Raw genomic sequence first — 12,439 nt, 5'->3', positions numbered from 1 at the left:
CAGACCAGGGCTCAAACCCGTGTCCCCTGCATTAGCAGGCAGATTCTCAACCACTGCGCCACCAGGGAAGCCCCCAGCTCTTCTTGTAGCTCTTTGCTTTCCCACATAATATTTGTAAACATCTCATCAATTTCCAAGGGAAAAAATGCTGATGTTTTTATTGGGGTTTGATTGAGCCTATAGATCATTTTGAGGATTACTGATATCTTTGTAATATTGAATCTTCAAGCCATGAATATCACTATTTTTAAGAATTTCTCTTGGAGGAAAATAAAAGTGGATCCCATGTTAGAAAATGTACATAAATAGACTCCAAAATATTTAAAGGACCTACATGTGAAAGATAAGCCTAGAAAGTTAATTTTTAAAAGGTAGAAATATATTTTTTCACCTGAGGAGTTTCAGAAGCACAGATATTAAGAAATTATTGGTTTATTATCTTATAATTAAAGATTTCTATTCCATGAAGAGCACAATAGAAAAATTTTAGAAACACGTGCCCAATTAGGAAAGGATACTTGTAATTGGTAAAACTGAAAAGGTATTAATAATCAGAATATGTAATAGAAATGAGGAAGAAAAAGATAGCATCCACATTAGAAAATGGGGCAAAAGTTTTAAGTAGACACTTATAGATGAAGCTACCAAGCATTTGAAAAAAAGATCAAACTTATTAGAAATCAGAGAAATTTAACTAAAACAAGATACTACTATACATTTAATACACTAGCAAAATGGTGATGAGTCGTCCAAATGAAGGTAAGTGGTTGCACAAAAACCTGACGTGCAACTCTTTGGTAATCTGGACTGGTGTAGCCGTTCAGGAAGTCAATCTGGCTATATTATTAAAGTATACATATTTGCTATGAAATAATTTCCCTCGGGTATGTATTCCAAAGAAATTCTCAGATACGTCTATAAACAAATGTAAGAAGATGTTTATTTTATTATCATTGGCATGGCAGTTGGAAGAGTACAGGTAAAATGTGGGTGCAGAAAATGGAACTCTATGAAACAAATTAGATAGATGGGTGAATGTTTTTTTTGTTTGTTTGTTTTTCTGCGGTACGTGGGCCTCTCGCTGTTGTGGCCTCTCCCGCTGCGGAGCACAGGCTCCGGACGTGCAGGCTCAGCAGCCATGGCTCACGGGCCCAGCCGCTCCACGGCATGTGGGATTTTCCCAGACTGGGGCGTGAACCCGCGTCCCCTGCATCGGCAGGCAGACTCTCAACCACTGTGCCACCAGGGAAGCCTGGATGGGTGAATCTTAAAAATATACTCCTGAATGAAGGAAATAAACACCAGAATGAATTTTATGACACAATCTTATTTATATGAATTGAAAATATACACAAGTGCACATTTTGCACAAGAACACACCCAAAAGAAAACACATCAAACAAATTAGAATGGTAGCTTACGGGGTAGAGAAGGGAGTGGAGGGTGCCATAGGGAACAGGAGGTGAATAAATAAAACTTAATCATGTTACCGTATTTCATCATGCTATATCCAAGATTTCACTTTACTTGTAGTGGAAAGAAATCCTGTGTGCTATGTTGGCTTAAGTCAGGAATAGTTCTTGGAGGATATTTTCCTGAAAGAATTTGGAACACATTTTTGAAAAAATCTTTGTTTATACTATGGATGATCTTTTTTTGTTTGTTTTGTTTGTTTCTTTAATTTCTGTTTTGTGGGTGTGTGTGGGATCTACTTTATTTTGTATTTCATTCATCTGATCTTATATTTTTCCATCTGCCTTCTTCAGTTTTATTATTCATTTATTAATTTCCTGAAATGGATGTTTTCTGAATCAATTTTCAACTTCCTTTCTACTTTATTTGTTTTGTTTTGTTTTGTTTTTGTTTTCCTTGCTGTACGCGGGCCTCTCACTGTTGTGGCCTCTCCCGTTGCGGAGCACAGGCTCCGGACGCCCAGGCTCAGCGGCCATGGCTCACGGGCCCAGCCGCTCCGTGGTATGTGGGATCTTCCCGGACCAGGGCACGAGCCCGTGTCCCCTGCATCGGCAGGCGGACTCTCAACCACTGCGCCACCAGGGAAGCCCCCCTTTCTACTTTAATATATGCTTTTAAGGCTCAACATTTCCCTCTATGTATGTGTTCCAATCTCCAGATCCAATTATGAATTTGAATGTTTCTCTTCATGGTTCTGTCAATGTTTGCTTTATAAAGTATCAGCTGAAGTTATTAGTTTCTGAGAATTTGAAACTTTTATGACTGTGAAGTGTCCCTCCGTATGTCAAGTAATGCTTTTTCCTTCCCCTTAAAGTTCACTTGGTCAAATAGCAATGTCACAGATTTTATAATTACAGAAATAACTTGAGACCTAGGATGTTGATGTCTGTCTCTAGAAAGGATTTTCCCTTGCTTCTGCACGGGTTGTAAGATGCTAACAAAACACGTTCACCTTTACACAATTTCAGGGAATGAGGTGTTTTGGCGTTTGGCTTCAGTCCCTGCCAAAGAAAGCCCAGTTTCCTTCTCCCCTTATTCCAATGGTGCAACTCTTTGGGGTTTACCAGGAAGCCTTCGTGGCTGGTAATGCTTTTATGTCGCTTAGCCTCTTGAAGACGTCCAAAATTCTACTGAGTTTGTACGCCTTTCAATGAACAGAATCTACACTCTTCTGAGGCCTACACAGTAGAACGGCAAGACGGCCTGAGACCTTCTCAGGGATTCCGGAAAGTGAAAACCAGAGTGAAAACATGTAGTCCAGAGCTCGTGCCGGTAGACACCCCCGCACCCACCCTTGCATTCTGGGACATGTAGTCCAGAGCTCGTAAACTCGTGTAGTCCCATATACTGCAGCTACAGTAACGCCTCGCTGTAAAGGTTTACCCGCGGAATTCTGGGAAATATGGTCCAGGAGTTCTGGGTTAGTCGCAGGCACTTCCGCCCCAGGAGGACACGCAGCAGCCATGTTTTGCCTGATGACGGTGTTTCAGGTCCGCTCTTCACGACCCATTCAAGCTTCCCCTTTGCAGACCTTTCATTTGGGGAGAAAGAGGAGGAGCGGCTAAAAGCGGAGGTTTGAGGGCCTGGAGTGGTGATGTACGTCCCGCGGGCGGAGCTTCTTTGCGTTTGGTAACGTACCCGGGATGGGGTGGGCTCAGGTCGTGCCTCCTGGGGTTTGAGGGTCTCCCCGGTTTTCTTCACCCCTAACCTGACCCCGTCCCCCACCTATGAGCTAGCCCTACCGCTTCATACGGCGTCACACTGGGTGAGCTGCTTAACTCCTCTGTGCCTCCGTTGCTGTTCGGTAAAAGTGGGGAAAAAGGAATGCCTTGTTAATACAGTGTTGTGAGAAGAAACGAGATAGCACAAGTAAAAGGTCTACAACTGCCTGATACATTGTTGGTATTAATACTACGCTAATTCGGGAGGCACCCATTTTGCAGCGGGATTCTGTGAGCCCAGGAAGCTGAATTGTCCTGGACTCCTGGCCTGTTTTGGGAGGAGAGGACTTGTAGCTGGTACGGGGGCGGAAGGGGGTGCGGTATGAATTAGTGGGGATGGAAACACAGCCCTGGTATTTCACAGTCTCCTTTCCTTCCCCAGCCCTGGCTTCTCAAAAAGCACTGCACGGAGGAAGAGGCCACAGAGCCCCACGTGAGTAGGACTTGGCATTCTTCTACTTAAGGTATTCCTATAAATTGTAGAACGTATGAGACATGGGTAACGATGATAACTGAGCCTTGGTCACTAATTTCCATTCTAAAAGCTTTATGCAAATGAACACATTTCCATCAGGCGGTGGCTCTGTGAATTGGTACTGCTGTTTTCTCTACTTTAAGGCTGAGGAGCTGGGGGCAGGGAACACAACCCTGTTGGCCCATCCTCACCCAGATGGTAGGAGGCAGAGCTGGGGTTGGGACCCAGGCAGTTTGAGTCCAGCAGCTGAGTTTGCTAATCCCTTTGGTATATTCTCTTTGAGCATAGGGTACTGGCTAGAATCATATCATGAAAGGAGGTTGGGACTTAATTGTGGGGACCTTGAGAGCAAGGTTTAGGCTATTTTATGAGTTTTTTAAGATAGTTTTCTCAACTGGGTCATTTATTTTATTTCAAATAATATGTATATCATAGAAGTAGCATAATCATTATGGAAGAATGCAGATATATACATAAAGAAAAATTTTAATTATCTGTAACTTTAGGATGTAAAGATAACAGTTGTTAATGTTTTAGTGCCTTTTTGTCTGGTTACTCTTTGTGTATGTTTCTGTGTAGTGGAGGCTGTTTTTTGTGGGACTGAAGTTACACTGCAGTGCTACTCAAATTGTGTTCCACAAACCAGCGGCATTGGCATCACTTGGATAGAAATGCCCAGCCTTGAGCCCCATTCGAGACCTTCTGATTTATAATTTCTGCGTAGGGGGTCCAGGAGGCTGCATTCCAACAAGATCCCACAGTAATTCACATGCACGTGAAAATTCGAGAAGCTCAAGAGAGGGTCTTTTCTGGAAACTGAGGCCGAGGAAATTGACCCTGCTGGATGTCACAGATAAAACTGAGCTGGATTCACCAAAGGCCTACTTAGTCCAATGATTTTATTCCCCCACTAACTATTGTCAACTGTCAGGGCCCCTTTCAGAATCCTGAATTGAGCAGAAGACAGCTAGCAAGTGTAGAGTCAAAATGGAGGTCGTTAGAAGTTGTGAAGATATCTCTCTCCCAAGCTTTGGGGAGTGGAATCATTGCCATCTTTTGTACTAGATCGAACCCGGGCCCCCTGCATTGGGAATGTGGAGTCTTATCCACTGCACCACCAGGGAAGTCTCCCATTTATTTCTTAAACTTTCCTATATTTATAATGATATAATTACAATTCAGATTCCTGTCTTTTTTTCATTTGAATTAGGTATGGACTGTCAAACTATTTTTTACTGTTGTTGCAGAATCCTGGCTTTTATTAGTTCTCTTTACCTCTGTGCATAATTGTCAAAAGGGTACTTCCTGTTTAAAAAGAAACTTAACGTATTTTTATACCTTTTGTAAAAAGTTGTCCATGTCAATTTAAATATTATTGTTGCAGTCACAAAATCTTTAGGAAGACAAGCAGAGATTTTCAGAAGTCTATAAAGACTCTCACATAACAGGGCAACAACGTATGACCTCCACATGTGTGACAGTCTTCTGTTGGTAGAAATCACATCTCTAAGGATAATTTCTAACTAAAATATCATCTGCTTTACCGCAGTTGCTAAGAAATAAGAAACCCTGACAGTGGTGTTCTCAGAGCTTCCTACCTTATGACGATCTCACGAGGTGGATGCCCGTGTTCTCCTCTACTGGCAGAGGACAGAACTGAGGCGAAGAGATGTGAATAATTTGCCCAGGGTGACACTGCTAGTGAATGGCGTAGCCTGATCAGAGCCCATGCATATTGACTCCAAAACCTACTCTGACTTACATGGTCTCTGTTTACACCATACCCAGAATAAGAATGACCCCTGTGGAAGCTGCAGGCACACTGTGAGGGGGCCACTGTGTATGGATGGGCAGGTCATTCCTCACACAGCCACTGAGGGGGTTCACGGGGGCATCTGGTATCTGCGTGGGGCTCTGCTCATCAAGCATAATCAGCTGTAGCCACCCCGAGGACTGGGAGCCTTGGTAATTCACAATGAGCACCACGTGGGTTAGTGACTTCTTTTTCTTTAAACCAGTTTCCAGTTTGACTTCTTCTTTCCCTGTCTGTCTTGCTAGGACTCTGCACTGCCCCAGAAGGAGAGAGAAAATGAGCACATTCCAGGTGAGTAGAGCTTGCCTTTCTTGCTGTTAAAAACGCCATTTTTGTACTCAGGTTGGACACAGGTTTTCCTCTTTTTTTTTCTTTTTCTTTTTTTTTTTTTGATTGGAGTATAGTTGATTTACAATGTATTAATTTCAGGTGTACAGCAAAGTGATTCAGTTATACATATATATATATACATATATTTTCAGATTCTTTTCCCTTATAGGTTATTACGAAATATTGGGTATAGTTCCATATGGGTTTTCTCTTTCAAGGAGAGTCTAAGCATATGAGGACCTGAGTGTGCCATGTGTGCTTTTTTAAAAATTCCTGTTAAATTTAATTGGTTTCGGTTTTAATTTTTGTTTTATTTCATCATTTTTTTGTTTTACAAGTAAAAGAAAAATTAAGGGAAATGAAGGACATCTTCCAGTCTACTGCTTACCTGCTTACAAATTAGCTGCTTTTATATTTCTGTAATCTCTTCATCATATGTATTCATGGATGTGTATTTGTATTTATAACATAGATACAGTTTTAAATTGTTTTTTTCATTTAATACTAGCTAACATTCACTTTTAATTGCTTTATCATGTTCCTGCAAACTTATGCACCTATTTTTTTTTTTTTTCTGGTATGCGGGCCTCTCACTGTTGTGGCCTCTCCCGTTGCGGGGCACAGGCTCCGGACGCGCAGGCTCAGCGGCCGTGGCTCACGGGCCCAGCTGCTCCGCGGCATGTGGGATCTTCCCGGACCGGGGCACGAACCCGTGTCCCCTGCATCGGCAGGCGGACTCTCAACCACTGCGCCACCAGGGGAGCCCTGCACCTATTTTTTAAACTATTCTTTATTCACAGACATTTAGTTTAAAGACTTCTCCTGTTTTAGGAGGACTACAGTGACAGTGTTCCTGATTTAACCTTTTTCTCAAAATATCTGTTCTGAAGAATATTGCCCCTTTTTGCCCTTAACATAGTAGGTTTAGGTATTCAGAATTTAAGAGGTATGTTTTACATGTGGTGCCTTGGATGTTTTTTGGTAGAATATCCAAATACGGCAGAGCACAGCAGGATCAAACTGCTGCTTCACGCAGAAAAAATCATGTATTGTTAGAAGTTTTCTCACGACCAGAGTTCGATTCAGTCTTCCCCATGCTTGAGTCAGACCCTTTGTGTATTTTATTTACTGGTTTGTTTCTTTTTCCATCTTATATTTTTTTCTAATCAGAGTAATACATGACCTTAGTTTAAAAAATCCAGTGGTACTTAAAGCACTTGTCACTGCATAGACAGCTCAGAACAATTGTATAAAGAGGTGCTTGGTTTCATCTTTGTTTTAAATATAAAGAATCGGGGTTGTGAAAAAAGGAGGAACCAACTCAGACTCACCCAGAAAACCAAGGGTCTGGAGTCAGAGTATTGCATTCAAGCGAAAGACAGAAACGGGGAAAGAGAGAGTTTTCATTCAGAGACCTGGCATGGCCTTTTGGTTAGTTTCCACATATAACACTCCTTCTCAGCTGGTTCCCACCTCAGTGAGAAAGCAGGTGCCATCAAATACTGCCAGGACTAAATTGGTAACTGTTTCTGGGGCACTTGGCAATAATAATTAAACAGTGAAAGCTTTTTAGTTCAGGATCCAGTGGTTAGAATTCTAGGGAGTTTACTTATGAGTTGTCTGAGAGCCCCAGGTAAATACACAAAGCTTTCTCTTTCATAGCTGCACGTCCGGTGAGGCTGAGGAAAGTCAGTGTGTGGCATTGGCAGGATGGAAGGAGGGGGTGCTGGGAAGTCTGCACACCTCACAGGAGCCGGAGCAACTTCCCATCCTCCTCGTCTCCTCGGGGCTGCCCCTCTTCCACTGGCCACTGGGTATAAGATTGAGGTGGTGTTGTTTGTCGTAGGAGGCGGTGACCTTCAAGGACGTGGCCGTGGCCTTCACAGAGGGGGAGCTGGGGCTGCTGGACTCGGCCCAGAGGAAGCTGTACCAGGATGTGATGGTGGAAAACTTCCGGAACCTGGTCTCAGTGGGTGAGGACAGCCTTTCTCTGCGAGTGTCTTTGTGACCTTGGTGTTTCAAGGCTTTGGGCCTCTTGAGGTGGTTCCCTGAGTTTGGGGACCAGACTTTTGCAATTCCTGTGGGACACGAGAGGATGTCTCTGGTCTTTCCAAACAGTGTGTTTCAGGTCCTTTTCAATTATTTTGTAAAAGAACTGTAAATCGACAGTATCTTGCTGTACCTTGTGTATTCTTCTTCAGATTTCCCTCCCCGCCATTAGTGGATCATAAAGCCAATTTATTGAGCCCTACGTGTGATTTTTTAATGAAATAAAATAGTATAGAAAATATCAGAGTTTCTTAGGAAGAGTACAACACATTGCAGCAGAAACTCTGGGCGATGGCATGAGTGGTGTGAGAGCCAGTGGGAACAGATTTCATGAAAAGAGACATTGGTTAGATATAGGTCATTCAAGCTTCGTTTTAGTAATGTATACTTTTCTACCTGTGTATCTAGGTTGTGAAATAAATGCTGTTTCTTCAGTGGGTCGTGATACAAAGTTTGAAAAACACAGCTTTCAATACCTTGAATATGCAGTTGGAACTCAAATTTCTAGTAAACTTTCGCTCTAGCCCGTTCATGTTAACTTGTGACTTTGCATGTTCTCATTCTTCAAACGAGATACAAAACATATAGAAAGAGAAGAGAGGCTTTGGTTGATGAATTCAGCAACCCAGATAGAAATTTAGGTGAGAACCAAGCAGCCATGAGTTCCTGTGGTTAGCTCTCTATCTGTTTTGCTTCTCACCAGCCCTGTGCTGTCCATCACCTGGTCCCAGTTGGAAATCTCTTTCCAGGATTATTGCATAGTCTTTGTACTGGTCACCTGTTGCCACCCTTCTCCTCCCACAGTTTGTTCTTTAGGTGGCAAAGTGATCTTTTGTAACTTTAAGTCAGGTTATGTTCTTGTTTCAAAATTCTCTTGTGGCTTCTTTTACTTAGAATAAAAACCACTTAAAGTGGCTTCTAGAGCCTTCTGTGGGCTGCTGTTCGTTCTCCACCACCTCCCTGAATACACCACCTCTCCTCCCTCTTACCCTATCTTTTCCAGACCTGCAAAGGATGCCTCTGCCACAGAGCCTTTTCCTGGTCCTTCTCTCTGCCTGGAATACTCTTTCACCTGTAATCTTTTAGGCCTCTACTTCTTTCAGTCAGTCACCTTAAAGATGAGGAGGTGGCTGTCCTCTGACCACCCTATGGAAAATACAGTCCTCTCTTTCTTACTCTCTCTGCCCTGCCTTGTTTTGTCTCTAAGCGTTTCACTCATGTACATTTTGTTCACCTGTTTCTCACCTCTCTTTCTTCCACTGGAGGGTAATCCAGGAGTGCAGGAGGAATTCGGTCTGTTATATGTTTATTGCTCACTAGCCTCAGTGCTTAGCATAGTCTTGGTACATGACAGGAACTCTTAAATATTTCTTGAATAAACGAATGAGTTAATGGATAGAGAAATTAGCCTTCCATGAAAATAGCTAGTAGGCGGTGAACAAATCCGAGTGAATAAGGGATATTGCTAAATGTTTTTTTGTCTTCAAATGAATTCCTAGCCTAATTCTAACTTCTCAGGTGCCCATGATGTGTGTATGTGTGTGTTTGCCTTTCTGTACAAGTTGGCCCTCATCAACTTGCACAAAAAATATGTATAGAACCTGTAATTATAACCAAACTGAGTAAAATGCTTTCCCTGTGACTTTCCTTGAGCTCTCAGTAGCAGAGCAAATTCATTTGGGGAGGAAATACTGTTTTGAATGAGGATTCTTATGTCTACTTCTTAGGTAACCCTCCCATAGAAGGAAAGAAATTTCTATTTCCTTATCCCTTATACCAGGGGAGAACAGGTCTCAGAAAACAGCCAGCTGGTGAGTTAGCCTTTCCCTTAAAAGATTTGCCCCACTGCGTCCCATTTGCCTCCTCCAAAGCCCACCTCACTAATAAGAAATCGATCTTTGTTAGCTCTACAAACATTTTGTGTGTGTGTGTGTGCATTTGTATGTATCTTTTAGAAGACATTTTAGATAATGTCACCTTGAGTGCTTTGATCATTCTTTAATAGTTTCTAGTCTGTTTCTTCTCAATACTTATCACAGGCTATGGAATTTATTCCCAGCTCACTCATAAAGCCCATTCTTCACTTTGGAACTCATTCTTGTTAAAGACCAATGTATCTGTGTCCAGAAATTTTCCATGCTGTTTTTAAAGAGACAGCATTCTTCCCTAGCCTCTAAATTTTGACTCCTGCTTGGCAGGGGGAGTGGAGGAACATATTAGGCAGCACAAATGCCTGAGAAGGATCCAGTGCATAGGTCTTCATGCTTTTTTTTAACCCCACTGATTCTTAGACCCTTTTTTAAAATTAATTAATTGTTGGTGGTTGCATTGGGTCTTCGTTGCTGCATATGGGCTTTTCTCTAGTTGTGGTGAGTGGGAGCAGCTCTTCGTTGTGGTGCGCAGGCTTCTCATTGCAGTGGCTTCTCTTGTTTCAGAGCACGGTCTCTAGGAACGCGGGCTTCAGTAGTTGTGGCACGTGGGCTCAGTAGTTGTGGCTCACGGGCTTAGTTGCTCTGCGGCATGTGGGATCTTCCCGGACCAGGGCTCGAACCTGTGTCCCCTGCACTGGCAGGCAGATTATTAACCACTGTGCCACCGGGGCAGTCCCGGTTTTTAGCCCCTTTCATATCCTCCTCAGCACTAACCCCCTTGGTGTGCTGCCGCCTCGGGTGCAGCCTTTCAACTTAAGCAAAACTGTACTTTCCAGTCCTTTTCCTGTATCTGATACCTGACTTGTAAAAGCTGTTTCGCTTCTCTGACTTGGTTCAAACTTAACCTGGGATTCAGAATTGTAGAGAATCCTAGAAATCAAACTGAGTTCACCTGTGCATGCATTTCTTGAGCCCTGACTAACTGCTAGGCACTGTTAAAGCTGTGAGCACAGCAAAATGCTTGTCTTTATTGATACTGTGTTATGGTAGGAATGACATGTAATTTTTGAAAGATGATTTAAATAGTATGTCAGAGTAGTCATTTGGTTTTAAATGGGTTTCATTAATGCTAAGTATTTGGGAGTTTAACAGACCATCTCTTGGTTTCTGTTAGTATATAAACCAGAGAACTTCATTTGTCGTGCGAAAGATAAGCTGAACCATCCTGAGGCTCATTAAAGTCTCATACTGTGTCTTAAGTGTAAAACCTTGAATCTTTGAACAAAGCTTTCACGTGTCCACATCTCTGAATTCTCTGTCCTTCTAGAAGAAAACAATCAAAGTGAGTTGAGGGCCGTTCAAGACAGAGGATCACGTGAAGAGCTTTCCTGCTGGCAAATCTGGCAACAAATTGCACATGACTTAACCAGATGCCAAGACTCCATGATAACTAGGTGTCAGTTCCACAAACAAGGTGATTCCCCCTGCCAGATTGGGGCAGGACTCTATTCAAATTTCTGAAGATGAGAACCGTATATTAAATGATAAAGCAGGTGATCCCAGTAGTACTGGAAATTCAAGGTTTGCAACTTTGAGAGCCCAGGATTCTTGGAGGAAAACTTCATTGGCTGAGTCACAGAATTATCAGAATAGACACCAGCAAATTTCCATGAAAAATAAACTGTCAGTGTAAAGAGGATGTTGACACCATCAGTTGGATTTCACATCACCTTGATGCTCATGGAGTACACAAGGGTCAAAAATCTTACGGCTACAGTGATTATAGAAAAGATAGCACGAGGGTTTCAACACTGGATCAGAATACTATGATTCACACAGGACAAAAACCTTACCAGTGTAATGAATGTAAAGAAACCTTCACCGATCTCTCCACCTTTGATCTTCACCAGCAATTGCACTCAAAAGAGAAGTCTCATACGTGCAGTGAGTGTGGAAAAGGCTTCCGTTACAGCTCGGTTCTTCATATTCATCAGAGAGTTCACGTGGGAGGAAAACAGAGTGAGTGTGATGAGTGTGGCAAGGAGTTCAGTCAGAGCTCACAGCTGCAGACTCCTCAGAAAGTCCACACTGTAGAGCAACCATTCAAATGTGGGGAATGTGGGAAAGGCTTCAGTTGTAGGTCAGCACTTAACTATTCATTGTAAAGTCCACACGGGAGAGAAACCTTATAATTGTGAGGAGTGTGGGAGGGCCTTCAGTCAGGCCTCTCACCTTCAGGACCATCAGAGAGTCCACACTGGGGAGAAACCATTCAAATGTGCCACATGTGATAAGAGCTTCAGTCAGAATTCACACCTTCAGTCCCATCAGAGAGTCCATATGGGAGAGAAACCGTACAAATGTGAGGAGTGTGGGAAGGGCTTCATTTGTAGCTCAAATCTATACATTCATCAGAGGGTCCACACAGGAGAAAAACCCTACAAATGTGAGGAATGTGGGAAAGGCTTTAGTCGGCCTTCAAGTCTTCAGGCCCATCAGGGAGTCCACACTGGAGAGAAATCATACATACGTAATGTGTGTGGTAAAGGCTTTACTCTGAGTTCAAACCTTCAGGCACATCAAAGAGTCCATACAGGAGAGAAACCATACAAATGTAATGAGTGTGGGAAGAGCTTCAGGAGGAACTCCCATTATCAAGTTCATCTGGTTGTCCACACAGGGGAGAAGCCCTATAAATGTGAGGTAT

At 42.8% G+C, this 12,439-nt stretch overlaps 1 protein-coding gene across 1 annotated transcript in view; it reads left to right on the top strand.

Moving 5' to 3' along the window:
* Positions 1 to 11,787, top strand: part of LOC309799160 (uncharacterized protein) — a gene marked incomplete at its 5' end in the record, with an annotated part of 249,076 nt that extends 237,289 nt beyond the window's left edge. Inside the window, 5 exons of the mRNA XM_082612155.1 lie at positions 2,964 to 3,102; positions 3,577 to 3,627; positions 5,728 to 5,773; positions 7,659 to 7,785; positions 11,060 to 11,787. Of these exons, the coding sequence (XP_082468281.1) occupies positions 2,964 to 3,102; positions 3,577 to 3,627; positions 5,728 to 5,773; positions 7,659 to 7,785; positions 11,060 to 11,078 (382 nt within the window). The 3' untranslated portion in view covers positions 11,079 to 11,787. The remainder of the gene's footprint in view (positions 1 to 2,963; positions 3,103 to 3,576; positions 3,628 to 5,727; positions 5,774 to 7,658; positions 7,786 to 11,059) is intronic.
* Positions 11,788 to 12,439: the final 652 nt, after the last annotated feature.

The sequence above is a fragment of the Mesoplodon mirus genome (assembly GCF_964341445.2).
Source record: "Mesoplodon mirus genome assembly, chromosome: 3".
Classification (NCBI taxonomy): Eukaryota; Metazoa; Chordata; class Mammalia; order Artiodactyla; family Ziphiidae; genus Mesoplodon; species Mesoplodon mirus.
This window is presented reverse-complemented; position numbering and strand designations above follow the sequence as displayed.